Genomic DNA, 27,408 nt, shown 5'->3' with positions numbered 1-27,408 from the left:
GGGCCCCTCGGCATCTGATTCTGGACACACGGATATGGTTGGGGAACCAGTCGGACGGGCTCCAGGCGCATGCGCTGGTGGACTCAGGGGCCACAACAAACTTTATGGACCAGGCCTTTGTGACCCAGTTTGCGGTCCCCGTGGTTCCGGTGGACCCTCCGATGCGGGTAGAGACAATTGATGGACGAGAACTGGTGTCCGCCCCCATTAAATTCGCCACCCAGCCTTTGCGCCTGGCTATTGGGGACCATGAGGAGGCGATCCAGTTTTATGTCACGGCGGACCTTCATTTTCCCTTGGTCCTTGGGTTGGCCTGGCTTCGGACCCACGATCCTCAGGTGGCCTGGTCGCGGAACGCCATCTCTTTCCCGAGTCTGCAGTGCGTCGATCACATCCGCCACACCTGTGCCGGCCAGAACGTCCCCACCGCTGCCATCACCTTGCCTCCTGAGCTGACGGACTTCGCCGACGTGTTCAGCGAGAAGGAGGCGGACCGACTACCCCCGCCGGCCCCTCGATTGCCCGTGGACCTTCTGCCCAACGCACCACTGCCTGTGGGACGCCTGTATTCCATGTCGGAGCCCGAGTTGGCGCCTCAGGGACTTCCTGGACAAAAACCTGGCCCGAGAGTTCATCCGGCCTTCAAAGTCCCCTCTCTCGGCCCCGGTCCTCTTTGTGAAGAAGAAGACAGGGGACTTGCGCCTATGCTGTGATTACCGCCGGCTAAACGCCATTACGGTGCGGAATCGCTACCCCCTGCCGCTCATCCCGGAGCTACTGGAAAGGTTGCGGGAGGCCACGATCTTCACCAAGCTCGATCTCCGGGGGGCCTACAACCTGGTGCGGATACGAGAAGGAGACGAATGGAAGACGGCATTCGGCACCCGATACGGACACTACGAATACACTGTCATGCCATTTGGGTTGACCAATGCTCCCGCCGTTTTTCAGCACTTCATGAACGACGTGTTCCGAGACATGTTGGATCGGTTCGTGGTTATCTACCTCGACGACATCCTGATTTACTCCCGGTCCAGGGAAAGCCACCTTCGACACGTCAGTCTGGTTCTGCAACGCTATGGAGCAACAACTCAATGCGAAGCTGGAGAAATGCGTCTTCTGCCGGACTTCCATAGAATTCCTCGGGCATATCATCTCGCCCGAGGGCATAGCCATGGACCCATGTAAAGTAGAAGCTTTGTGTAGCTGGGAAGCCCCTCGTCGGGTGAAGGATGTTCAGCGCCTGCTGGGCTTCGCCAACTACTATTGGACCTTCATCCCGGGCTTCGCCACACTGACAGCTCCACTTACCCAGCTCCTCAGGAAGAAGGTTGCATTCGGTGGGGTCCCCGCAGCAAGAAGCATTCACAGCCCTCAAGAAAGCCTTCGTCACGGAACCCGTCCTGAGGCATCCCGACCCGCTCCGGCCTTTTGTGGTGGAAACGGACGTCCAATGTGGCTCTGGGGCGGTGCTGCTACAGGCTCCGACGAATGGTGGCACACTTTTCCCTGCGCTTACTACTCCGGAAACTCAATCCTTCCGAGCGCAACTACACTATCTGGGAAAAGAGTTGCTGGCTATCAAGGCTGCATTCGAGGCTTGGCGACACCATCTGGAGGGCCCGACATCAGGTGGAGGTCGAGCGGACCATCGGAATCTCGAGCACCTCACCACAGCTCGGAAGTTGAACCAGCGGCAGATCCGGTGGTCGTTGTTTTGCCGGTTCAACTTCGCGTGACCTACATTCCCAGCGGTCACAACCGGAGGGCGGATGCCCTGTCCCGAAGCCAGAGTACCTCTGCGCCAAGGACCCCTTCCTCCACGGACAGTGCTGCGGCAGAAGCCTTGGCCGCAGCACGGAGCCAGTGGACTTGCGGGCCCAGGTGCGAGGCGCAGCGCCAGGACGCCTGGTCGCAGCAAAGGAGAGCGGAGGTGGGCCCCACGTCTCCTTGGACCTTGGAGGAGGACTTACTCAAGTTTGGGCGATTATATGTGCCCACAGGACCACTCCGAGCCCTCGTCATGACCCAGTGCCACGACAACCCTGCAGCAGGACATTTTGGGTTCTTCAAGACCCTCCACCTGGTGACACGGACCTTTTGGTGGCCCAGTGCGGCATGATATACATGCCTACGTGACATCCTGCGTGCCGTGCCGGCAAGCCAAGACCGCCACGGGGCCTCCTCGGCTCCTCCAACCCTTGCCGACACCCGACAGACCCTGGGGCGATCTCTATGGATTTCTGACAGACCTGCCGCGTCCTCTGGGTTCACCACGGTGCTGGTGGTGGTGGACATGCTCACCAAGATGGCACACTTCATCCCATGCCGCGGACTGCCCACAGCCGCAAAACGCCCGTCTCTTTCTGCAGCACATCTTCCGCCTCCATGGTCTACCGGACAGGGTGGTTTCGGACCGCGGAGTTCAGTTCACAGCCCGCTTCTGGAAGAGCCTGATGGCGCGTTGGAGGTGCAGGTATGTCTGTCGTCATCGCACCATCCGGAGACCGGCGGGGTACAGAGAAGGTCATCGGTATACTGGAACAGTATCTCCGTTGCTTCATCAACCAGCAACAGGACAACTGGGCCGACTACCTGTCTCTGGCGTAGTTTGCTTTTAACAACTCTCAGCACACCTCTACTCAGATGACCCCGTTCTTTGCCAATGTGGGTACCATCCGGCTCTTCCCTCTGGCACCACCGGACTCTCCTGTTCCCGAACGCAGACCTTCCTGACGGAATTGCATGCGGTCCAACAGTTGGTACGTCAGCAGCTGAATCGGGCAAAGGAGGACTACAAACGTCCGCTGACCGCTCGGCGACGGCGCCCGTTGGCAGTTGGAGACCGGGTGTGGCTCTCCACCAAACACCTCCCGTCCGACCGGCCGGTAAAGAAGTTGGACCACCGATTCATCGGCCCGTTCCCTGTCGAGGCAGTCATCAACCCGGTAGCCTACCGACTGACCCTGCCACGATCCATGCGGATCCACCCGTTTTCACCGGTCCTTCTGGTTCCTGAGGCCACACCGAGTCCCCTTCGTGCACAACAGCACCCGTCACTGTCGCCGAGGACGGGTCGGAGGAATACGAAGTCCACAGCGTAAGAGACTCTCGCTGGCTAAAGGGTCGTTTCCAATATTTGATCGCGTGGAAGGGATACGGGACTGATTTCTCCTGGGTAGATGCCTCCGACGTTCATGCCCCTGACCTGGTGCAGGCCTTCCATGAGCAGAACCCAGCCCGACCGCATCCCGATCGTCAGCCCCGGGGGAAGGGCCCTGCGGTGAGGGATAGTGTTGTGACCCAGGTTCCTGGACCCAGACTCCTGGACTCGGATGATTCAGAAAATTAGGAGAAGACCTGGCAAGCCCTGCTTCTCTTGAGCCCTCTCCCTCCCTGGCACCCACTCAAAGGGAGGGGCCGGCAAGGCCTGATTCTCCCGGGCCTTCTTCTGATTTGGCAACGCCCCAAGAACAGTTTTGGAGGGACGCAAGATTACGAAGGCTTGATCGGCGTGCGCAGCAGCGGAAGAGTTGGGACAAAGCCAAGTCATAATTGTCATGCAGTGACATCTGCAGAGACTATAAATAGGAGGCGGGACTTCCTGGTTTTTTGTCTCGGACAAAGCAATGAATTTGGCGCGAGCTAACTATTTCATGGAGGGAAGAATATATTCGTGAGTAATTCTGGCCTTATCTATAATTTCCTCGTTATCTCCAGAAACTTGGCAGGCCCGTGGGTAGACGTGGCCAGGACATGTATCTATGTAAATAAAAGGAAAAAAAAAGGAAGGCCTCTGACGGACTCTTTGCTGGGAGTATTGGGGGAAGGGAAACAGAACACAGTCATAAGTAACTTTTTCCAGTGTCTTTATAACTTTGAAGAATCGCTGAATGAATGGTTGTAAATTGAGGACTACCATAAATAACCTGTTCCCCTTAGAGGTAAAATTTGTCCCAAAGCTAAGTAAGAGTTTCGTTCTCGTTTTCTAGAGCTAAAGATTCTCCCTTTTTCCAGCTCGCTATAACTCCCAAATTGTCATGAATCAGTTTGTTAAATGCTGACAGACTAGCCCAACCGCTCTTTAGAGCTCAATTTTGCAGTGTTAAAACCCAGCCACTTATTAAGGAGGTCTCTATCTGGTGGTAACCTTGTATTCCTTCTGGGAAACTGACAGGGATTTCAATCACTGAACATCTGCTAGCATTAGCACGGCCACTTAATGCATAATTAAAAAGAAGAAACAGGAAGTGCATCACCTAAAGAGAATAACTGGCAGGGAACCATCTGTTCTCTCAAGATTTGTGGTGGGCATTTATCTCCAACATAAATCCTTTTGAAACAGCCCAGTTGGCAGCATCCAAGGCCAATGCAGTGGGTATTTTACATCTATAGATTAAAAATGTACATGGACTTAACTGCAACAAGTTTCTTCTTGGATTTTACAGTTACAAGTAGTCCTCAACTTAGGAGTGGTGCAGTGGCCTAGAGGTGGACCTCTCGCCTCACCATCAGGAGGCTGTGAGTTCGATCCTAGGTAGCAGCAGATATTTCTCTCTCTGGGCACAATGAGTAAAATATCAGCTGCGAACTCTGCATTGGCGACAGGAAGGGCATCCGGCCAGTAAACACTCAGCTCCATTTAGTTGCCCCGACTCTACCTCGATGCCAGGGATTACAGTGTCATTATAAGACAAAAATAGTAGACCTCAATTTACAACATTCGTTTAGTGACCGTTCAAAGATACAACAGCACTGAAGAAACTGACTTATGACCATTTTTCACACTTATGACTGCTGCAGCTTCCCCATGGTCACATGATCAAAATTGTGGTCCTACATCAAGGACTACCTTTAAATCTCTATACTACTCTAAAACTACCTCTGCACCAGGGGTGAAATCCAGCAGGTTCTGACAGGTTCTGGAGAACCGGTAATGGAAATTTTGAGTAGTTCGGAGAACCGGCTAATACCACCTCTGCCTGGCCCCAGAGTAGGGTGGGAATGGAGATTTTGCAGTATCCTTCCCCTAGAGTGGGGAGGGAATGGAGATTTTGCAATACCCTTCTCCCAGGAGTGGGAAGGGAATGGGGATTTTGCAATATCTTTTCCCTGGAGTGGAGTGGGAATGGAGATTTTGCAGTATCCTTCTCCTGGAGTGGGGTGGGAATATTTTGCAGTATCCCCCCCTGCCATGCCCACCAAGCCACACCATGCCCACCAAGCCACGCCCACAGAACCGGTAGTAAAAAAAAATTGATTTCACCACTACTCTGCACATTCATGCTTTGGGCATGTTTTCAATAGTTCCTTTTGCCTAAACCGAATATTGAACTAATCCATACTTTGTATGACCATGGCTTGTTACGTAAGACACAATTGGACAGATTTATACCCAAATATTAAGTTAGCACCACATGAACCCGTGCTATGTAAGCTTTTGATTGCAATAGTAACTGGAAGTTCAGTGAATTCAAGGAAATAATATAAAAGGTCTGCCTTGTTGTTTAATTGGTGTTCTCATTTGTAATTACGATAAATGCAGTGACTTTTCGACATCTCCTTCTGTGCTTCAGCCCAGAAGGGAAAGTCAGCACATGTTTGCCAGATGGAACCACGTTACTTAGTGATGGGAGACATTTTATGAGGTAAGGAGTTGGGGGGAAAAATTTCTCCTCCAGAGCCTGATTGATGGAGGGGTTATAAAATACAAAGTCATTTTTAAAACCAGATTGTGGAAACGGTGCCCAGCATTCGTTCCTAGATCCAAATAGCTGGGGGAATATTGTTTTTGACAAGATGCAGATGATCCAGTTTGAGAACGTCTAATTAATTTGAAATTTGTTAGTCCTTAATCAAAATAAGCTGGGTCTATGCATCAGAGATGGGTTTCAGTAGGTTCTGACCAGTTCTGGAGAACCGGTAGCAGAAATTTTGAGTAGTTCGGAGAACCGGTAGTAAAAATTCTGACTGGCCCCGCCCCCATCTATTCTCTGCCTCCCAAGTCCCAGCTTATGGGGAGGGAATGGAGATTTTACAGTATCCTTTCCCTGCCACGCCCACCAAGCCACACCCACCAAGCCATGCCACGCCCACCAAGCCACACCCACAGAACTGGTAGTAAAAAAAATTGAAATCCACCACTGCTATGCAGCCTGTGAAGCCCTAAACCAGCCAGATTAATTAGTTTGCCATCGTTTGGAGGTTTTGTATTTTTTATTATTATTATTATTATTTATTTATTTTTGTCACAACAGTATACACAAACAATTGTCATAGATAAAACAACATATTTTGAAGAAAATATACTAATATGTATAAAAATATGCATCAACTATATCAATTTGATACGATGAAGGGAGCAATAGGACAGGAACGGTAGGCACTTTTGTGCTCTTATGCACGCCCCTTATAGCCCTCTTAGAAATGGGGTGAGGTCAATAGTAAGACAGTTTTTGGTTGAAGATTTTGGGATTTTGAGTAGAGACTATGGAGTCAGGTAATGAGCTCCAAGCATTAACAACTGTGTTACAGAAGTCATATTTTCTGCAGTCAAGTTTGAAGCGGTTGACATTTAGCTTGAATCTATTTTTTGCTCTTGTAATATTGCGATTGAAGCTGAAGTAGTCATTTACAGGAAGGATATTGCAATAGATGATTTTGTGTGTTAAACACAGGTCATGTCAAAGTCGACGGAGTTGTAAGTTTTCTAATCCCAGGATTTCAAGCCTGGTGGTATAAGGTATTTTGTTGTTTTCGGAGGAGTGAAGAACTCTTCTAGTAAAATATTTCTGGACTCTTTCTATTGTATTTATGTCAGAGATGTGGTATGGGTTCCAGACGGATGAGCTGTATTCAAGAATAGGTCTGGCAAATGTTTTGTATGCTCTAGTTAGTAGTGTAGAGTTTTTAGAAAAGAAGCTGCGTAAAATTAGGTTTACAACTCTTAGGGCTTTTTTCGCTATGTAGTTGCAGTGAGCTTTGGCACTAAGGTCATTTGATATGAGAACTCCAAGATCTTTGACAGGGTGGGGGTCATCAGTTAGGTAATGTCCATCAAGTTTGTACTTGATATTAGGGTTCTTTTTTCCAATATGTAAGACTGAGCATTTGCTGGTTGAGATTTGGAGTTGCCAAGTTTTAGACCAATCGGAAATTAAGTCGAGGTCTTCTTGAAGGGTAGAAGTATTATCAGTGGTATTAAATAGTTTGACATCGTCAGCAAAGAGAACACAATAACTTGAGATGAGGTCGCAGAGATCATTTATGTATAGTTTGAAGAGTGTTGGTCCAAGAACGCTACCTTGGGGAACGCCACTTTTGACAGGAACAGGATTAGATATAGCGTTGCCAATTTTGACCACTTGTTGTCTGTTTGACAAGAAGTGGTCAAAAAGGTTGATTCCTAGTTACTGTGTAGAACAATTTATTATTTATTTATTTGATTTATTTGATTTTTATACCGCCCTTCTCCCGAAGGACTCAGGGCGGTGTACAGGCAATAAATTATCTTGTCCCAATGCCAATCTGCGCCTTTTCCACAGGACTCAGTAGGTGGCTACATCCAACCTCATCTACAGGTAGTCCTTGAGTTACAGCCATTCATTTAGTGACTGTTCCAAGTTACAACAGCACTGAAAAAAGTGACTTAATGACCGTTTTTTCACACAACCGTTGCAGTATCCCCATGGTCACCTGGATTACCTTCGGATGCTTGACAGCTGACTCACATTTATGACGGTTGCAGTGTCCCGAGGTCATGCGATCCATTTTTGCGACCTCTCGACAAGCAAAGTCAGTGGGGAAGCCAGATTCGCTTCACAACCCTGTTACTCACTTAACAACTGCAGCGATTCACTTAATAAAGGTGGCACGGAAAGTGGTAAAAATGGGGCAAAACTCACTTAACAACTGTCTCGCTAAGCAGCAATAATTTTGGCATCAGTTGTGGTTGTAAGTCAAGGATCACCTATAGCTGCAGAAATAGGGACTGCAAGGGTTTGAAAAAGAACACTTAAAAGGGAGTTTCCTAGACTGCACTGCCCCCTGGTGGTTGTGGAAGCAAAGGTTTGGTGGCCTGTATTTTTCCTGGGGAGGAAAGCTATGGCAAATCTAGACAGCATACTAAAAAAACAGAGACCTCACCCTGCCAACAAAAGTGCACATAGTCCAGGCGATGGTGTTCCCAGTTGCAATGGATGGCTATGAAAGTTGGACCAGAAGGAAGGCTGAGCACCAAAGAATGGAGGCCTTTGAACTCTGGTGCTGGAGAAGACTCCTGTGAGTCCCTTGGACTGCAAGGCGGTCAAACCGGTCGGTCCTAGAGGAGATCAACCCTGACTCCTCTTTAGAAGGCCAGATCCTGAAGATGAAACTCAAATACTTTGGCCACCTAATGAGAAGGAAGGACTCCCTGGAGAAGAGCCGAATGCTGAGAAAGATCGAGGGCAAAAGAAGAAGGGGACGACAGAGAACGAGGTGGATGGATGGAGTCACTGAAGCAGTCGGTGTGAGTTTAAATGGACTCTGGAGGATGGTAGGGGACAGGAAGGCCTGGAGGAACATTTTCCATGGGGTCGCGATGGGTTGGACAAGCAACTAACAACACCAAAAATTTTGTAATGAGCAATGAGGAGAGACATGGCATCCATCCTCACATATCCTCTTACTTGCAGTGTAGATTCCCATGACCTTTTTAAAATTCCATAATCCACACCTAAAGCCTGATCGCTATTATTCTTAGAACTATATCTATATTTAATATACCATTCATTTCTCTGCCTATCATTCATTTACAGGTAGTAAAAATTCTGATTGGCCCCACCCCCATCTACTCTCTGCCTCCCTTTAAAAAAAATTGTTTTGGTAGCTGAATCTGTTCTACACAGGAATTAATCCACATTTATCTGTGAAGGGTTTGCTACTGTTAACAGCTTGATTTTTAAAAAATGGAAACTGAAGATTGAACGAGTGAACTCCATCTCTCAACGAGTCACCCTTTAAATATGATGGGCAATGGGTCTCCAAATTTGATGCTTCCCAACATATGTGAAAAGGATTAGATTACAAAAGGGTAATCTTTCACTAATCTGTTATTTATTTATAATTTGTTTCCTTCTGTTTTACATCTCCAATTAACCCCACTCCTTCTTTCCTTCCTTCCTTCTCTCTCTCGCTCTCATCTTCTTCCCTCCCTCCCTCCCTCTCTCACTTCCTTCCTTCCCTCTCTCGCTCTCATCTTCCTCCCTCCCTCCCTCCCTCCCTCCTTCCCTCCCTTCCTTTCCTTCTTTCCATCTCTCACTCTCATCTTCCTCCATCCCTCTCTCCCTTCCTTCCTTCCTTCCCTCTCTCGCTCTCATCTTCCTCTCTCCCTCCTGCCCTCCGTTCCTTTCCTTCCTTCCTTTCTTCCTTCCTTCCGTCCGTCCTTCCTTCCTTCCTTCTGTCTCTGACACTCATCTTCCTCCCTTCCTCCTTCCCTCCCTCCTTCCCTTCCTCTCTTCGTTCCTTCCTTCCCTCTCTCACTCTCATCTTCCTCCCTCCCTCCTTCCCTCCCTTCCTTTCCTTCCTTCCTTCCCTCTCTCAATCTCTTCCTCCCTCCCTCCTTCCTTCCGTCCCTCCCTCTCTTCCTCCCTTCCTTCCCTCTCTCGTTCTCATCTCCCTCCCTCCCTCCTTCCCCCTTTCTCTCTCTCTCCCTCTCCCAGGTCAGAATTCAGGGCCGTAATCCCATCCTGTGATAAAACCCACCTTGTGAGTGGTAAACGAGTCAATCTGTTCATCCCAGATGAATTAGTAGAAAGAGGTTTCACGGGTGCACTGAGCCTCACACCTGCCGCCTCCCTGTGTCCCTGCCAAAAATCTTTCCCGAACCAACCTGCGAAGATCATTGCTGCCTCCGTATCCTTTCCTGTGATGGGTGATCAATAAAAGAAGGGCCGAGGGATGCTTTAAGTCTGCAGTTGGCTGGGCTTGCAAACTGTAAAGCCAGAGTTACCTGGCTAAGAAAAATTGTTTGAACTAAAACAGATGTAGCCGTTTTTGAAATATTTTAAAGCAGGGGTATCCATCCTTGGCAAATCCTGTGGGTTTCCATCTCCCAAATTTGAGGGAGCCAACCAGGGGGACACCTCCCTATTTCTTCCAGTTGAATACGTTCCCTTTAAATATTTGGAGGATTTTTTTTCTACTCAGTAGTTTGTCTTGTTGAATTAAATACGTAAAAGCTTATTTCCAGGGAGTCTTAAGATTGTACCCTATATGTAGCCTATATTATCTTGATCCAGATTTATTTATTTATTTATTTTGTCAAGCATATATAAGATTACAGATAAAAGTATAAACATGAAATGGATAAATATGATTACGAATATATGAGATGGTTACGAATAAAAGGGGACATTATCCACGCCCCTTGCAGACCTCTTAGGAATGGGGTAAGGTCAACAGTAGACAGTTTAAGTTTAAAGTTTTGGGGGTTTGGGGAAGAAACTACAGAGTCAGTTAGAGCAGGCGTTGACCACTCTGTTGCTGAAGTCGTATTTCCTGCAATAGAGTTTGGAGCGGTTTACCTTGAGTTTGTATCTGTTATTTGCTCATGTATTATTGCGGTTGCAGCTGAAATAGTCATTGACAGGTAGGACATTCTAGCAGATAATTTTATCTACTACGCTTAGGTCAGACTGAAGGCGGTGAAGTTCTAAATTGCCTAAGCCCAAAATTTCAAGCCTGGTGGCGTAAGGGATTCTGTTGCGAGCGGAGGAGTGGAGGACTCTTCTCGTGAAATATCTCTCGACTCTCTCAATTGTATTAATGTCTAATAAACTTATAGTTACAACTATATATAACTATAGTTACACGTATAAAACTATATCTAACTATATATATGTAAATAGTTATAGTTAGAGCGAGGTCTGCTATTGTCTCAAGACTGGATTAACTTAAAGAAAGAAAAGCAGTATTGAACTCATGCAAAACTAATTACAGTTTTTTATATCAAACTCAGCACTCGGTGGCGGTCACCATTCATTGGCCTTCAGATGATGAATTTTTTTTCCCTAGCCAACCATATATATATTTCTTTATGATCCAGCTGGGCTGCCCATATTGTTTTCTGCAGAGGAGGTATCGTATTCTTTCTTTGAAGATCCTTCACGTTTGGCATCATGGGGCAAATACGCCTACCGAGCCACCCTAAATTCAGCGGCGTATTGCGAAACAGGTAACCCGGTGTATATGTGTCATCCACGCTATGCTCGTTTTCAGTTATCCAGTCGGAACGTGGGAAAGCTGTTTAAGAATGAACTGCATGTGCGATTTTCCAGGGAACAATCTCAGGGGCAGCCAGACGAACCTGAAAATAAAACGGTGATCTGACATGTTTATTTTCAGCGTAATAAATAGTGTCTGGTGGCTTGCCTCATGTATCCTTATGAGAACTCTGCACAATGCACATGGGTGTAAAGTGACAGGGAGCTCTCCCCGCTCCCCACACACACAGAGTATCACAACTGAGCTGAGTCCACAAACCATCTGTTGTGCAGCTCTGGTTTGTGGTTGAGGAAACTCCTCAGAGGATGGATCTGCAGACCTAATCTTGAAATGCTTTTGAGTATGTATGTATCTACCGTGTTTTCCCGAAAATAAGACCGGGTCTTATATTAATTTTTGCTCCAAAAGACGCATTAGGGCAGTGGTAGTAAACCTGGCCCACTAGTGGCCGTTCCAGCTTTCATGGTGGGTGGTAGGGGTTTTGTCCGATACTGAAGTACTTTCCTTTTTTTTAATTTAATTGACTTTTTAAAAAAATTTCATAGTATTATTTAAAAACATTTTCATTAGGTTTTCATAAAATTTCCCGTGACAATTTAAATTTCTGAAAAAATATTATTTGTATCACCCGCGCATAGGTTTTATTCACATTACGTAAGTGAAACTAAATGGCGTTATAGTGCGACCGGAAACAAGAGCTTCATCCCAGAATAGCTCGCGCATCTCCCCCCACACCATCCAGCTGTAACAGGCAAGCAGAGCTGGTAGCTGGTGCCCCCCCCCTCCAAACCCAATCCATGATGTGCGAGAGGCATGCGCAGATGACGATACACGGTGCATTACTGTGGAACCGGTGGGCGGTTAGAAAATTTTACTACTAACAGAGATACAAAAGTGGGCGGTAGTTATAAAAAGGTTGACTACCCCTGCATTAGGGCTTATTTTCTGGTTAGGTCTTATTTTGGGTGGAAGTACGGTACTAAATGCATCCATCTGGAAGACAATCTTAACTGGGGCTTATTTTGGGAGTAGGGCTTATATTACGAGCATCCTGAAAAAAAATCATGCTAGGACTTATTTTCCAGTTGGGTCTTACTTTCAGGGAAACAGGGTATGTATGTACAGGTAGCCTTCAATTTTCAGTCACAGCGGAGCCCAAAATGTATGTTGTTGAGTGAGACATTTGTTAAGTGAGTTTTGTCCCATTTTATGACTTTTCTCGCCACCGTTCTTAAGTGAATCACTGCAGTTTGATAAGTTAGCAACCCGGTTGTTGAGTGAAGCTGGCTTCGCCGTTGACTCTGCCTGTCGGAAGGTGGCAAAAGGGGGTCACGTGACCCTGGAATGCCGCAGCCGTCATAAATATGAGTCAGTTGCCAAGCGCAGCTGAATTTTGATCATGTGACCCTCGGGATGCTGCAACCGTCGTGTGAAAAGGGGTCATGTCCACTTTTTTCAGTGCCGTTGTAACTTCGGTCACTATATGAACTGTTGTAAGTCAAGGACTATTTTTATCAGGAGTGAGTTCACCAAGGCAAACTGCATGGGGTAATCCACCCAATAAGCTGTAATTCTCTGGCATGGAAAGGAATTTTGTTGCATGATCCAATCTATATTTGGGACTCCCTGTATTTGGTAATATATATAAATTGGATCATGCAACAAAATTATATATAGAGAGAGAGGTGCAGTGGCCTAGAAGTAGGGCTCTCACCTCACAATCAGGAGGCTGTGACTTCGATCCTAGGTAGAGGCTAGATATTTCTCTCGCTTTGGGCACAATGAGCAATTTATCTGCTAAACAAAACTCCGCATTGGCAACAGGAAGGGTATCCGGCCAGTAAACACTTTGCTAGCTCCATTCAGTTGCCCAGACTCCACCCCCGCAAGAGATGATGGGGTCATTAAAAGATGGCTATAGTCACCAGTTCCTTAGGTATCATCACTGAATCTTCTTTGATTATTTGCCTGAAATAAGAAACAATGCAATGTATCAATCAATCAATGTATTTTGTCTCTTAGATACAGCGAGACCTGAAGTCCAATTTGACCTTCATACCAGCCACCAGCAGGATTCGGAGATTCAAGAACAGAAACTGCTGATCTTCCTTTTTCTTGGTTATACTGACCCGTTTCAGGACAAACCAATTTTCACTTTCTGTACATATTAATATAGATATATCCACATCTGTATGTGTGTGTGTGTGTGTGTGTGTGTGTGTATGTATGTATGTAGTCTTTGGTTCTTTGGGTTTTCTCTCGCGTAAAATTGGAAGTGTTTTGGTGACATTTCGACGAAGTCTCATTCGTCATCTTCAGGCTGGTGTTTACAGCTTCGTGCTCCTAGAAGCATGAAGCAGTAAACACCAGCCTGAAGATGACGAATGAGACTTTGTCGAAACGTCGCCAAGACACTTCCAATTTTACGTGGGAGAAAACCTGAATAACCAAAGACCTACATACAAACACCCACAAAAACCTCAGAAAACAAATATATATATATATAATATAATATATATAACAAATATATATATATATATGCACATATATTTCTGCTTGGATCAGGGTGCGGGGGTGGGGGCACTAAGAAGTTGAATACAAGGAGTTTATGACAGTGGCAGCTACAAAATAAACGTCTGGCCCCATAGCTAACCGAGAATATGTGAAATTATGATAAGAAAACTCCCTGAGAAATCAGAGAGACTCCGAATAACTTCACTTAACCTCCCATCTGTGCTTAGGATCATATTACCCTCCGCTAAAAATACAAATGCAGCACAGATGTGTTTTTTAAAGACATTTATTCTTGAAGCCTCTAAGAAGTCAATTGCCAGAGAATTATTTGGCTTTTCTCCCAGCGAATAGCTTAGTTTAAACGGCAAAGGAAGTGTAAGTGTGCACCTTGGAGCATTAGGATATTGCTGGTTTTAACTACAGTTTATTAAATAAGCCACAATGTCTGGTTCACAATATGGCTGAGCCATAAAAATCACCCTTTCCAAAATACAAACAGTCCTCAATTTAGGATCGCGAGTGAGGCCCCACAATTTCTGTTCCTCAGAGAGACGTTAAGTGAAGGTTGCCCCATTTTACAACCTTCCCTGCCACGGTTTGTTAAGTGAATCACGCAAGTTGTTAAGTGAGTAGCATGGTCATTAAGTGAATCTGTTGACTTTGCTTGTCAGAAGGTTGCAAAAGGGGATCACGTGACTCCGGGACACTGCAACCGTCATAAATATGAATCAGTTGCCAAGTGCCTGAATTTTGATCGCGGGGCCATGGAGATGCTGCTACGGTCAAAAGTCACTCCATTGTAATGGTCACTAAATGAACAGTTGTAAGTCAAGGACTAAAAATAGAATAGAACAGAACAGAACAGAACAGGAATGCTTTGCGAGTTGATAAATAGAAGAGTTGGAAGAGACCTTGGAGGTCTTCTAGTCCAACCCCCTGTTTAGGCAGGAAACCCTATACCAGGGGTCTGCAACCTTAAACACCCAAAGAGCCATTTGGAACCGTTTCCCACAGAAAAGAAAACACCGGGAGCCACAAAAACCCTTCCCGTGCCTGACTATTTCTTGAGCGGCCACAAAACTACATATGTAGTTGAATTAAACATTCTGTTTTCTTCTGAAACTTTTCTTTTGTTGGATTTATTGGCCTACCGGGGGTTGAAAATAAATCGTGTGCCAGCGGGTGTCACACATTGGCGATTGTGACACCTATTTTGAGTGACAGGAAGCCGCAGCAGAGGGGTGAAAGAGCCACATGCGGCTCCAGAGCCGCAAGTTGCTGACCCCTGCCCTATACCATTTCAGACAAATGGTATCCAGTGTTCCAGTGTTGGAACAGCCACAATTTCTGATGGCAAGCTGTTTCACTGATGAATTGTTCTGACTGTCAGGAAATTTCTCCCTAGTTCTAGTGCAAGGGAATTAGTTGTACCGCGAGTGAATTTGCAAAAGGCAAACTGCATGGGGTAATCCAGACAATAATTTGTAATTCTCTGGAACTGAAGGGGATTTTGTTGCAAGATCCAATCTGGGTTGGTCACTGAGACCAGAGGTTCCTGTTTTCCCCCCATGTTCGCAGGCCAGAATATGCACAACTTGCTCACCCATTCATCCCTCTTACACGAAGTTGTGCATTTGTGTGTTTAGCATCTGCACGTCATCCTTTGTCCCCTTCTCTCTTTGTGTGCTGCAGGGAACCGGCGAGTGATCCTGTCCCATCTCTCACCAATCCTCTTCTGCAGCGAGCAGGCGGTGAAAACGGCTACCCAGGAACTGGTGAATGAGGTCCTGCATCAACACTACAGATTATTCCAGGTGCGAAGCTCATGACAAAAGGCCGGGAGGGTTGAGGGCAAGGCTTGGGACCATAGATAGAAGGAAGAAATGTATTTATTTATTTTTATTTGCATTTATATCCCGCCCTTCTCCGAAGACTCAGGGCGGCTTACACTATGTTAGCAATAGTCTTCATTCTATTTGTATATTTATATACAAAGTCAACTTATTGCCCCCAACAATCTGGGTCCATTTGTTTGTTTGTTTGTTTGTTTGTTTGTTTGTTTAGACAATTGACATGGCTGCCCAACTCACTCAAAATGACTCTGGACAGCTTAGAGAAGAATAGGGTAGGGTAAGGTAGAACAGAACAGAACAGAACAGAACAGAACAGAATAGAATAGAATAGAATAGAATAGAATAGAATAGAATAGAATAGAATAGAACAGGAGGAGGAGAAGGAGGGAAGAAAGGAGAATAGAATGAAATAGAGAGAATGTAGAGAAGAGAAGAGAAGAGATAATATCATAGAAGAGCAGAGCCAGAAAGGTTGCAAAATGGGGCAAAACTCACTTAACAAATGTTTCACTCAGCAACATAAATTTGTGGCTCAATTGTGGTCGTAATTCGAAGATCGCCTGTATTCATTTGAACCGCTTGCTTCCTGGTTAGCTGCACTTGACAGACATGATGTAACTATCCTTGCCAATGGGATTCTACCTTTTAATATTTTATTCGTTACACTGCCCAAAGTCCTTCTGTGAAGGAGCTGGGCGATTTCCAAATCCGATGACAAAAGAAACACAATAAAATCCGTAGCACAATTATACCGCCTGCTGTAAGGATAGGCGGAAGACATTCGGGTAGTTTGTTTTGAGGCTGCCATGGGCTGTGAGCACCAGGCAGGACTCCTTGTTCTCCACAGGAGCAGCAGAAGCTGGCATATTCTTTACCCATCATGGCGTCTGCCATTTCCAGAATAGTCTCAAGCAGCACCGACGGCAACTTCCGAAGAAAGTGTCTCCATAGCTTGCAGGTACAGCCAAGATGTGTTAAAACCAGTTGTTGTTGTTAGTTGCGAAGTCCTGTCCGACCCATCATGACCCCATGGACCACGTTCCTCCAGGCCTTCCTGTCCTCTACCATCCTCTGGAGTCCATTGAAGCTCCCACCGACCGCTTCAGGGACTCCATCCAGCCACCTCGTTCTCTGCCGTCCCCTTCTTCTTCTTTTGCCCTCCATCGTTCCCAGCATTCGGCTCTTCTCCAGAAAGTCCTTCCTTCTCATTAGGTGGCCAAAGGACTTGAGTTTCCTCTTTAGGATCTGGCCTTCTAAAGAGCTGTCAGGGTTGACCTCCTTGGAATTGCAGTCCAAGGGACTCGCAGGCGTCTTCTCCAGCACCAGAGTTCAAAGGCCTCCATTCTTTGAATTAAAACCAGGGACAACTGGGTTGAGAAAGGTTGTGTAGGATTGAGAATTGACCATGCCCGGCCACGAGCGAGGACATTAAATTAAGCAACTTCCAAACTACTAATTTAAGTGTTGCCTTAACTCTTACCTCACATTTTCATCAGAAATATAGGTAGCCCTTCACCTTCCAATAGTTCACTTAATGACTGTTCAAAGTTACGACAGCACTGAAAAAAGTGACCTTGGATCATTTTTCACATCCCCAGGGTCAGGTGATCAAAATTCAGACACTCTGCAACTGGCTCATATATTTATGACGGTTGCAGTGTCCTGGGGTTATGTGATTCTCCTTTTGCGACTTTCTGATGAGCCAAGCCAATGGGGAAGTCGGATTCACTGAACAACCGCGTTATTAACTTAACAACTGCAGTGATTCACTGAACAGCTGAGGCAAGAAAGGTGATAAAATGGAGCAAAAATTAACTTTCTTGCTTAGCAACGGGAATCTGGGGCTCCACTGTAGTTGTAAATCAAAGATTACATGTAATGCCATAGAGAATTAAAGCTACACATGCATTGTGTTAAAAGAGGAATGGGCAACTGTGGTCTGCTTTATGACCTGTATGTCAGGGTTCCAAGTAATATTCCCAAGGAAAGAAAACTCGGAGGTTTGACTTTCCTCAAAGTTCCATTTTATTAGAAATGTCCTATTGACAAATCTGGGAAAACCCGAATCTGGTTTTCCCCACCCAAAGGAAAATTCAAGTCTCTTCCCCCTGCAACCAAAAGTCCATCACACGGTCCAATCAATACACTGTCCCAACTGGAGAGGCCTCCCAGTTCCAGCCATCCAGGTGCAAGGCAAGATGTCCTTGACTCTCTGAGAAAGGAATGTCGTTTTGATTATATATATGCTCCATACAATCCCCCCTCCCAGTTTCCCACAGCACTAAATGTGGCAGCCCTGAAGATCCAATGCAAAAGATGGCTTCCAGGCTTGACACTGTGGACTTCAACTCCCAGAATCCCCGAGCCAGCATGGTTCAGTTCTGGGAATTGAAGTCCATAGGCTGTGAAAGGGGTCGTAGTTGCCCATCCCTGTGTTAAGAGAATCTCTCTCTCTCTCTCTCTCTCTCCAGGCTGCAGACACTCAAGAATTCCAGGAAAATATCAAAGATACTTTTAACAAAGTCATTCTCAAGCAATGGAAGCCCAGTAACGCCTGTGAGATCAAAAAGGTAAACATTATCTTAAACACACCTCCTCCCTTCCTCCTGTTTCTCTCATCGTTGTTCAGCACCACTCCAGACCTCACTCTTAAGAGAATGAAGGTTCAGTCGATTACTGCAAAGGCTTACAGACAGTCTGGCAACAGAGAAGCCTCAAAAACAGTCCTCAGTTTATGATCCCAAATTGGGACCAGACTTTATGTTGTTAAGCAAGGCGGTTAAGTGAGTCACCCCTGATTTTGCAACCTTTTTTGGCCACGGTTGTTAAGTCAGTCACGGCAGTTGATAAGTAAATTATGCGGTTGTTAAGTGAACTCAGCTTCCCCACCTTGATTTTGCTTGTGGGAAGCTGCTGGGAAGGTCACAAAAAAGATACAAGATGGATGGATGGAGAGAGAGAGAGAGAGGGAGAGAGAGATAAGATAGATAGATAGATAGATAGATAGATAGATAGATAGATAGATAGATAGATAGATAGATAGATACTGATGCGTAGGTAGGTAGGTAGGTAGATAGATAGATAGATAGTTAAATACCGATGGATAGGTAGGTAGGTAGGTAGGTAGGCAGGCAGAAAGATAGATAGATAGATAGATAGATAGATAGATAGATAGATAGATAGATAGATACCAATGAATAGGTAGATAGGTAGGTAGATAGATACCGATGGCAGGCAGGCAGGCAGACAGACGATAGATAGATAGATAGATAGATAGATAGATAGATAGATAGATAGATAGATAGATAGATAGATAGATAGATAGGTAGGTAGGTAGGTAGGTAGGTAGGTAGGTAGGTAGGTAGGTAGGTAGGTAGGTAGATGATTTGGAGATGCTGCAGTCATGATAAATAAATGCTGGTTGCCAAGCACCCAAATTGTAATCACAAAACCAATGATAAGTCAAGTTTTTTCAGGGCTGTTGTAACTTTGGATGGTTGGTTGTAAGTCAAGGATTACCTGTATTCCAATATCCAGCTAAGATCTCTGTCAGAAAATTATATCAGTGAAATATCTGCACTCTACATGGGTGGGCGTTGTGCAGTGACCCGGCTCATATTACCTGGGTTAATAACATGTTTAGTCTTCATTTTATGTCTTATAAAAATAATATAATGCAAAGATGCAGCTTCATTGGAAAGGATGATTTCTTACCATTCCAAAATCTTTCCATGACAATTTTCCTTGGGCTGGAGAATTAGCAGCATTCTATTCTTCCTTTAATATAGTTTGTGCATTGTTAATATAAATTGTGTCCTATGGGTTTTTTTTTCTGCAGCTACTGCCTAGAAAGTGTAAGACAAGACCACTAACAGCCAAAACTCCCTCATCTGCCATTCATCAGAAAACATTGTTATCTTGTGTTAGTTGTCCAGGATTGGAGCAAAGGGAAGGAACCAGCGAGAGAGAAGGTATGTCTTTGTGTGCACAACTAAGAAAACACACAATTCCAGAGTTACTGCTGTTCCTAACTTAACAACTGCAATGTCTAAATTACAATCTTCCATTATTTGGTTAATCACTATTTCAATACGTTATTTTTATACCAATCACTTAATCTTATATGAATAAAATATTTTTTACATTTAACAAACTTACATAACTAATATTAATACCAACATTTATATTACATTAAGATATTCCATTATTGCTTATTCAGCTTGTTAGCTGGTTATTCAATATTTCAATATATTGTTTTTATAACAATCTCCATATTCTACGTAATACAGCTGGGATATTATTAATCATATTTGTTACATTTAGCATACATATGCATATTTGCATTGAATTATCATTAATAATTTAATATAAAGATGTGTATTATTACTAGTATTATATAAGCTTGTTAAATGAAACAAATATGATTAATTTTCTTGTATGAAATGTATGATACTCAGGAACCACACTGTTCACACACTTAATACATTTGTAAAAAATAAGAAATAAAAAACTTATTCAAAAAAAAAAAAGAACTGCAATGTTTCACTAAACAACTGTGGCAATAAAGGATGTAAAACTCACTTAACAAATGTTTCACTTAGCAACATAAATTTTGGGCTCAATTGTGGTCGTATGTCGAGCAATACCTGTATAATATATAAAATATACGATTTACAGAAAGAAAAGAGAAAAGCATTTTGCCGATTAGCTATCAGCTCAATGGTCTAAATGTGAAATAGAATAGAATAGAATAGAATTTTATTGGCCAAGTGTGATTGGACACACAAGGAATTTGTCTTTGGTGCAGATGCTCTCAGTGTACATAAAAGAAAAGATGCGTTCATCAAGGTACAATATTTACAACACAATTGATGATCAATATATCAATATAAATCATAAGGATTGCCAGCAACAAGTTATAGTCATACAGTCATAAGTGGAAAGAGATTGGTGATGGGAACTATGAGAGGATTAATAGTAGTGCAGATTCAGTAAATAGTCTGACAGTGTTGAGGGAATTATTTGTTTAGCAGAGTGATGGCCTTCGGGAAAAGACTGTTCTTGTGTCTAGTTGTTCTGGTGTGCAGTGCTCTATAGCGTCGTTTTGAGGGTAGGAGTTGAAACAGTTTATGTCCAGGATGTGAGGGATCTGCAAATATTTTCACGGCCCTCTTCTTGATTCGTGCAGTATACAGGTCCTCAATGGAAGGCAGGTTGGTAGCAATTATTTTTTCTGCAGTTCTAATGATCCTCTGAAGTCTGTGTTTTTCTTGTTGGGTTGCAGAACCGAACCAGACAGTTATAGAGGTGCAAATGACAGACTCAATAATTCCTCTGTAGAATTGGATCAGCAGCTCCTTGGGCAGTTCTCTATGGCAGTTCTCTAAATTCTCTATGATAATTAGAAAAAAGGCAACCTTTCTCTTTATCCATTGTATTCTGTCCTCCAGTGACCTCTCCCAGCGATAAAATGCATCCAAATTCAAAACACGGAAAAAAGTTAAGCCAGGAAGTAAAGTAAGCTTTCTAAAACAAACAGAAACAAGAACAAATCATTTCCCAGGCTCTGAAATGTCACTTGAAACAGGTGCATCTGCTTCAGCAAGGAAGTTGAGCCTCGCAAAAGTAAAAAGAAAAAAAACAACAACCCTATTTTTTGGGTTTTAAAAAAATAGGTTAGCTACAGCCACCTGATATGCAGGTAGTCCTCGACTTACGACCACAATGGAGCCCAACATTTCTGTGCCTAAGCGAGGCGTTTGTTAAGTGAGTTTTGCCCCAGTTTAAATCCTTTGTTGCTATAGCTGCTAAGTGAATCACTGCGGTTGTTAAGCGAGTAACCCGGTTGTTAAGTGAATCCGGCTTCCCCATTGATTTTACTTGTCAGAAGGTCACAAAAGGAGATCCCGTGACTCCAGGACACTACAATCATCGTCAGTATGAGTTCATGGCCAATCGTCTGAGTTTTGATCATGTGACCATGGGAATGCTTCAGTGGTCGTGTGAAAAATGATCATGTCACTTTTTTCAGTGCCTTTGTAACTTCAAACAAGTCATTAAATGAATTGTTGTAAGTCAAAAACTACAGTAGTGGCCAAAATTGTGGAAACCTTTTGGGAAAAGTGCATTTTTGAGGTTGGATGGCTAATACTCCCATAGAGAGGGACTTCTCAGGGTGCCGTCCGCCAAACAATGTCGGCTGGCGGCCCCCAGGGGAAGGGCCTTCTCTGTGGGGGCCCCCACTCTGGAGCAGCTTCCCGGGTCTCGCCAAATACCTGACCTTCGACATTTCTGAACTCAAGACTCATCTTTTTATTCGCGCGGGGCTGGCTTAAATTGGGTTTTTAAATGTTGAATTTATTAATTTTAAGGGGTTTTTTTAGTATGGTAAATTTTAATTGCTGGGCTAATTTAATAAGTTTTTTAAATCGTATTTTAAACCTGTATATTGTATTGTCGGTTTTATTATGCCTGTACACCGCCCTGAGTCCTTCGGGAGAAGGGCGGTATAAAAATCAAATAAAATAAATAAATAAATAAATAAATAATAACCCCACTTTTTTTGGTGGGGAGTTTCAAGATGATTCTATTCCACTGCTGGAACGGCCTGGGAATAGCCCATCCAATTGAAAATCTATGGAGCTGTCTAAAGAAACTTGTTAGTCAGAAGTGACCGAGCAATAAAACCCAGTTAATAGAAGCCATCATTCAATCTTGATTTCACATTAAAACAGCTGCAGAACTCAAAGACTTGGTTCACTCCATGGGAAGACATTGTAAAGCCGTCATTCATGCTAAAGGTTATCCAACGAAGTATTAACTGACATGGTGATCATTTTTATATATCTCTTTTTCTACGGTGATAATTTTTGTATATCTCATTTTTTTCTATGTGTTTCATTTTCTTCTTTATACTATAACTGCTATTCTAATAGCAAATCCTTCATAAAAGTGATTGCATTAAATTCTTATTTAAATTATCTTTCCATTGATATAGAATTTTATAGTACTACTGCAAAAACAAAAAAGTGGTGTTATTAGCTAGTTTTAGAAAACACACTTTTCCCAAAAAGGTTTCCACAATTTTGGTAGCTATAATGCATAACGGAACTGATGTAATTTTCAGTTTGGATCTGTGCGTCGTGTCTGTACATGCATGTGCTGCAATTCAATGTGTGATTTCACATGTTTGAAATGATTGCATTTCAATGTGTGATTTCACATGTGTGTGACTCCCAAGTTTGTGTCCTGCAGGATTTCGGTTTGATAGCTCAGAGTTTGACGAAATAAGCACGACCAAGAAGAGAAAACCAGCAAACAGGAGGATTCCCATGGAAGAGGGTTCAGAAGACCTTAATGTCTCCGGTGAAGCCAAGAACAAGAAAGCCAAAGGAAGTCTTCCAACAAGACCAGAAGCCACTTCAACCTCTTCCTTTTCATCCTCTTCTAAGAATGAGAGGGATATTTTCCCAGACAAAAGTCCTGGAAATGATGGTGTCACCGGAGCTGCAAGGAGCAAAGATCTATGTCAGGTTTGTAAAAAAAAAATAAAAATTGAATGAATTGATTAACAGGGTTTCCAGATTCACATAGATTAAGTCATGATATGATTTGCTTAATTTTCATTTATGTTGAATTTGATCCTTGAGTATTGTACACAGGTAGTCCTCAACTTAGCAGTAGTGGCCAAAATTGTGGAAACCTTTTGGGAAAAGTATATTTTCTAGAACTCGCTAATAAAAACACCACTTTTGTTTTTAGTAGTACCATAAAATGATATATCAATGAAAAGATAATTGAATCACGAATGTAATGCCATCGCTTTTATGAAGGATTTGCTATGAGAATAGCAGTTACAGTATAAAGAAGAAAAGTGAAACACATAGAAAAAACGAGATGTACAAAAATGATCCCCATGTCAGTTAACACTTCGCTGGGTAACCTTTAGCATGAATGACAGCCTTACAACGTCTTCCCATGGAGTGAACCAAGTCTTTTAATTCAGCAGCTGTTCTCATGTGAAACCAAGATTGAATGATGGCTTCTATTAACTGGGTTTTATTGCTCGGTCGCTTTTGACTAACCAGTTTCTTTCATTGGCTCCACTGATTTTCAGTTGGATGGGCTATTCCCAGGCCATTCCAGCAGTGGAATAGGATCATCTTGAAACTCCCCACCAAAAAAAGTGGGGTTATTAGCCATCCAACCTCAAAAATGCACTTTTCCCAAAAGGTTTCCACAATTTTGGCCACTACGGTATAACCACAATGGAAACCAGAAATTTCTATGGCGAAGGAAGGTGGCTTTTAAGTGACTCGTGCCCAAATTTATGACCGTTTTTTGCCATGGTTGTTAAGCAAAACACTGCAGTTGTTATATGAATCCAGCTTTATCTTATTTCGACAATCGACTTTACTTATTGGAAGGGAGTTGAGCAGGGGGATGGACTAGAAGACCTCCCAAGATCCCTTCCAACCCTATTGTTCTATGTTCTGTATTCTAAACCAGTTGGGAAGGCTTCAAATGGCGATCACATGATTGCAGGATGCTGCTACCATTTTAAATATATGCCAGTTGCCAAGTGCCCAAATTTTGATCATGTGACATCGGGGTGCTGCAATAGTCGTAAGTGTGAGGACCAGTTAAAGTCGCTTTTTTCAGTGCTATTGTAACTTTGGTCGCTAAATGAACGGTTCTAATTCGAGAACTACCTGAACCCAGCCAACTTTAGCATACATAATACGTTAAAGCAGGGGGGAAAAACCAAATCAAGGCTAAAAGTTAGTTAGTAAGTTGTGGAAATGGAGGGACTGGGTTTTTCACTAACCTGGTTAAGCAATAAGCCTCTTTCTGGTTTCTAAAACTACACAAATGAGGAATTTAGCAACACAAGGCTCAGAATGCCCGCCAGGCATCCACACGGAAAGAAATTAATTTTATTTCAAACATCTGTGTGCCATCTTTCTATTCAATCCCAAAGCTTTATTTTAAATAAAGAAGCAAGGGCACAACAGTAAAATCCAGCAGAATAATACAACAACCGCAGCCCGTTACAAAATGTTCTAGAATGCTGAGAAAAATAATTTTGCCTAGTGCCAAAACCACATTGCAGTCACGAACAAGCCCTGGCATTGAAGAGCTACGCTTAAATCACGCTAAGCTGTGGTTTGTTCACCCGCAATGTCCTGAAAAAAAGTCAAGTGGCCGAGTCTTATCCAACACAATTAAGCTATAAACCATGGTTTAAGAGCCACCATTGCTTGGCAAGACCATCAGGAGGTGGCTTAGGTCTGTGCTTGTCCACCTCAGCCACTTTAAAACAGGTAGATTTCAACTCCCACAATTCCCATGCTGGCTGGGAATCCTGGGAGTTGAAGTCCACCCATCTTAAAGTGTGCTGTCTGCGGAATTCTGGGAATTCTTAAAGTCTTGGAATATTGCATCCTGTTTCTGTTGCCATGATATGAAAAGGATGTTGAGACTCTAGAAAGAGTGCAGAGAAGAGCAACCAAGATGATTAGGGGACTGGAGGCTAAAACATATGAAGAACGGTTGCAGGAACTGGGTATGGCTGAAAAGAAGGACCAGGGGAGACATGATAGCAGTCTTCCAATCTCTCAGGGGCTGCCCCAAAGAAGAGGGAGTCAAGCTATTCTCCAAAGCACCTGAAGGCAGGACAAGAAGCAACGGGTGGAAACTAACCAAGGAGAGAAGAAACTTAGAACTAAGGAGAAATTTCCTGACAGTGAGAACAATCAATAAGTGGAACAACTTGCCTCCAGAAGTTGCGAATGCTCCAACGCTGGAAGCTTTTAAGAAGATGTTGAACAACCATTTGTCTGAAGTGGGATAGGATCTCCTGCTTGAACAGGGGGTTAGACTAGAAGACCTCTAAGGTCCCTTTCCAACTCTTATATTCTATTAAAGTGACCTGGTTTGGGACTGGCGTAGCCTGACAGATGACTTTGCTTTAAACATAATTTAAAGCGGCTTTCTCTTCGGACTTTCTCTGTCTTGCAGGACGAGGACTTTTGGGCTCAGGAAGTTTTCAACATGGCCACGTGGACCTCCTGAAACGGCCATTTCAGACTGTTCAGTTAATGGAATTCCCAGGTTCTATGGAGTGTTTCGGGCAAAGCAATAAATGAAGACAGCTGTTAACCGTCTCTTGGTCCCTTCTACTAAAGAATGAACACAATGCTTTCCCTAGAGCAGTGTTTCTCAACCTCGGGCACTTGAAGAGGGGTGGAATTCAACTCCCAGAATTCCCCAATCCCCAGTGTAACAGGACCAGGGCAGAGGAATAACCTCTGTCTCTGGCCCTCCAGAGATCATCCACCAACGCGACCAAAGCTGTCTCCATGTTGTATCCGGGTCGGAAGCCGGACTGGAACGGGTCTAGATAGACAGCTTTATCCAGGTATTGGAGTAGCTGCCGCGCCACAGCACTCTCTACAACCTTCGCAACAAAGTGAAGGTTGGAGACCGGACGATAATTACCCAAAATAGCTGGGTCCAGGGAAGGCTTCTTGAGGAGGGGTCTCACCACCGCCTCTTTCAAGACGGCAGGGAAAACCCCTTCCAACAAAGAAGCGTTGATAATCCCCTGGAGCCAGCCTCGTGTCACCTCCTGTGTGGCCAGCACCAACCAGGAAGGGCACGGGTCCAGTAAACATGTAGTGGCGTGGAGCCTCCCCAACAACCTGTCCACGTCCTCGGGAGTCACAAGATCAAATTCATCCCAAACAATCTCGACAAGACGTGACTCCGCCCTCTCACTTGGATCATCCCAATTTCGATCCAGACCATCCCGGAGCTGAGCGATTTTATCGTATAGATAACCACTAAACTCCTCGGTATGTCCCTGCAAAGGGTCATCCCGCACCTCCTGATGAAGGAGAGAGCGGGTTACCCGAAACAGGGCGGCCGGGTGGTTATCTGCCGACGCAATGAGGGTGGAGGCGTAAGAACGCTTCGCCTCCCTCATTGCCACTAGGTAGGTCTTAGAATAAGACCTAACTAGTGTCTGATCAGCTTCGGAACGACTGGACCGCCAGGCACTCTCTAGGCGTCTTCTCCGGCGTTTCATCTCCCTCAGCCCCTAGAGAACCAAGGGGCCGGCCGAGATCTGCGCCGGGTCAGAGGCCACAAAGAATATGAATGAATGAATATTTTAATTTGTATACCGCCCTTCTCCCGAAGGACTCAGGGCGGTGAACAGGCAGATAAAATACAGATACACACAATAGTTAAAAACATCCCTTAAAAAACTAATTTAAATTTGCCCAAATGTTAAAATAACACACTCCCCCATAAAATCACAAAACTTTAAAAACCCATCAAATTCAATTAAAATTCAAAGGTAAAAATCAAGCTAGTCCAGCCATGCGAAATAAATAAGTTTTAAGTTATTATTATTAATAACTTAATAATTATTAATTATTATTAATTAATTATTATTATTATTAAAGGCACGACACGGTCCAAAGCTCCAGCCGCGGCCTGTTCCCAGGCCACAACTAGTTCTTTAAGATGGGCGGACTTTAACTCTCATGTTGCTTGAGACATTTGGGGAATTGAAGTCCACCCATCTTAAAGCATGCTGGCTGGGGGATTCTGGGAGTGGAAGTCCACCCATCTTAAAGTAGGCTGGCTGGGGGATTCTGGGAGTTGAAGTCCACCCTTCTTAAAGCATGCTGGCTGGGGGATTCTGGGAGTTGAAGTCCACCCATCTTATAGCATGCTGGCTGGGGGATTCTGGGAGTTGAAGTCCTCC

The 27,408-nt window shown here is 44.3% G+C and overlaps 1 protein-coding gene across 1 annotated transcript in view; it reads left to right on the top strand.

The window, feature by feature from the left end:
• The window catches only part of TOP6BL (TOP6B like initiator of meiotic double strand breaks), a 45,780-nt gene extending 19,917 nt beyond the window's left edge, over positions 1 to 25,863 (top strand). The window contains exons 7-16 of the mRNA XM_058160750.1: positions 5,577 to 5,648; positions 9,702 to 9,894; positions 11,056 to 11,215; positions 13,288 to 13,425; positions 15,472 to 15,593; positions 16,480 to 16,590; positions 18,104 to 18,202; positions 19,471 to 19,603; positions 22,887 to 23,164; positions 25,653 to 25,863. Coding sequence (XP_058016733.1) covers positions 5,577 to 5,648; positions 9,702 to 9,894; positions 11,056 to 11,215; positions 13,288 to 13,425; positions 15,472 to 15,593; positions 16,480 to 16,590; positions 18,104 to 18,202; positions 19,471 to 19,603; positions 22,887 to 23,164; positions 25,653 to 25,706 — 1,360 coding nt within the window. The 3' untranslated portion in view covers positions 25,707 to 25,863. The remainder of the gene's footprint in view (positions 1 to 5,576; positions 5,649 to 9,701; positions 9,895 to 11,055; positions 11,216 to 13,287; positions 13,426 to 15,471; positions 15,594 to 16,479; positions 16,591 to 18,103; positions 18,203 to 19,470; positions 19,604 to 22,886; positions 23,165 to 25,652) is intronic.
• Positions 25,864 to 27,408: the final 1,545 nt, after the last annotated feature.

The sequence above is a fragment of the Ahaetulla prasina genome, chromosome 17, assembly GCF_028640845.1.
Source record: "Ahaetulla prasina isolate Xishuangbanna chromosome 17, ASM2864084v1, whole genome shotgun sequence".
Lineage (NCBI taxonomy): Eukaryota > Metazoa > Chordata > Lepidosauria > Squamata > Colubridae > Ahaetulla > Ahaetulla prasina.
The sequence above is the reverse complement of the archived record's forward strand: the minus strand, read 5'-3'. Positions and strand labels throughout refer to the sequence as shown.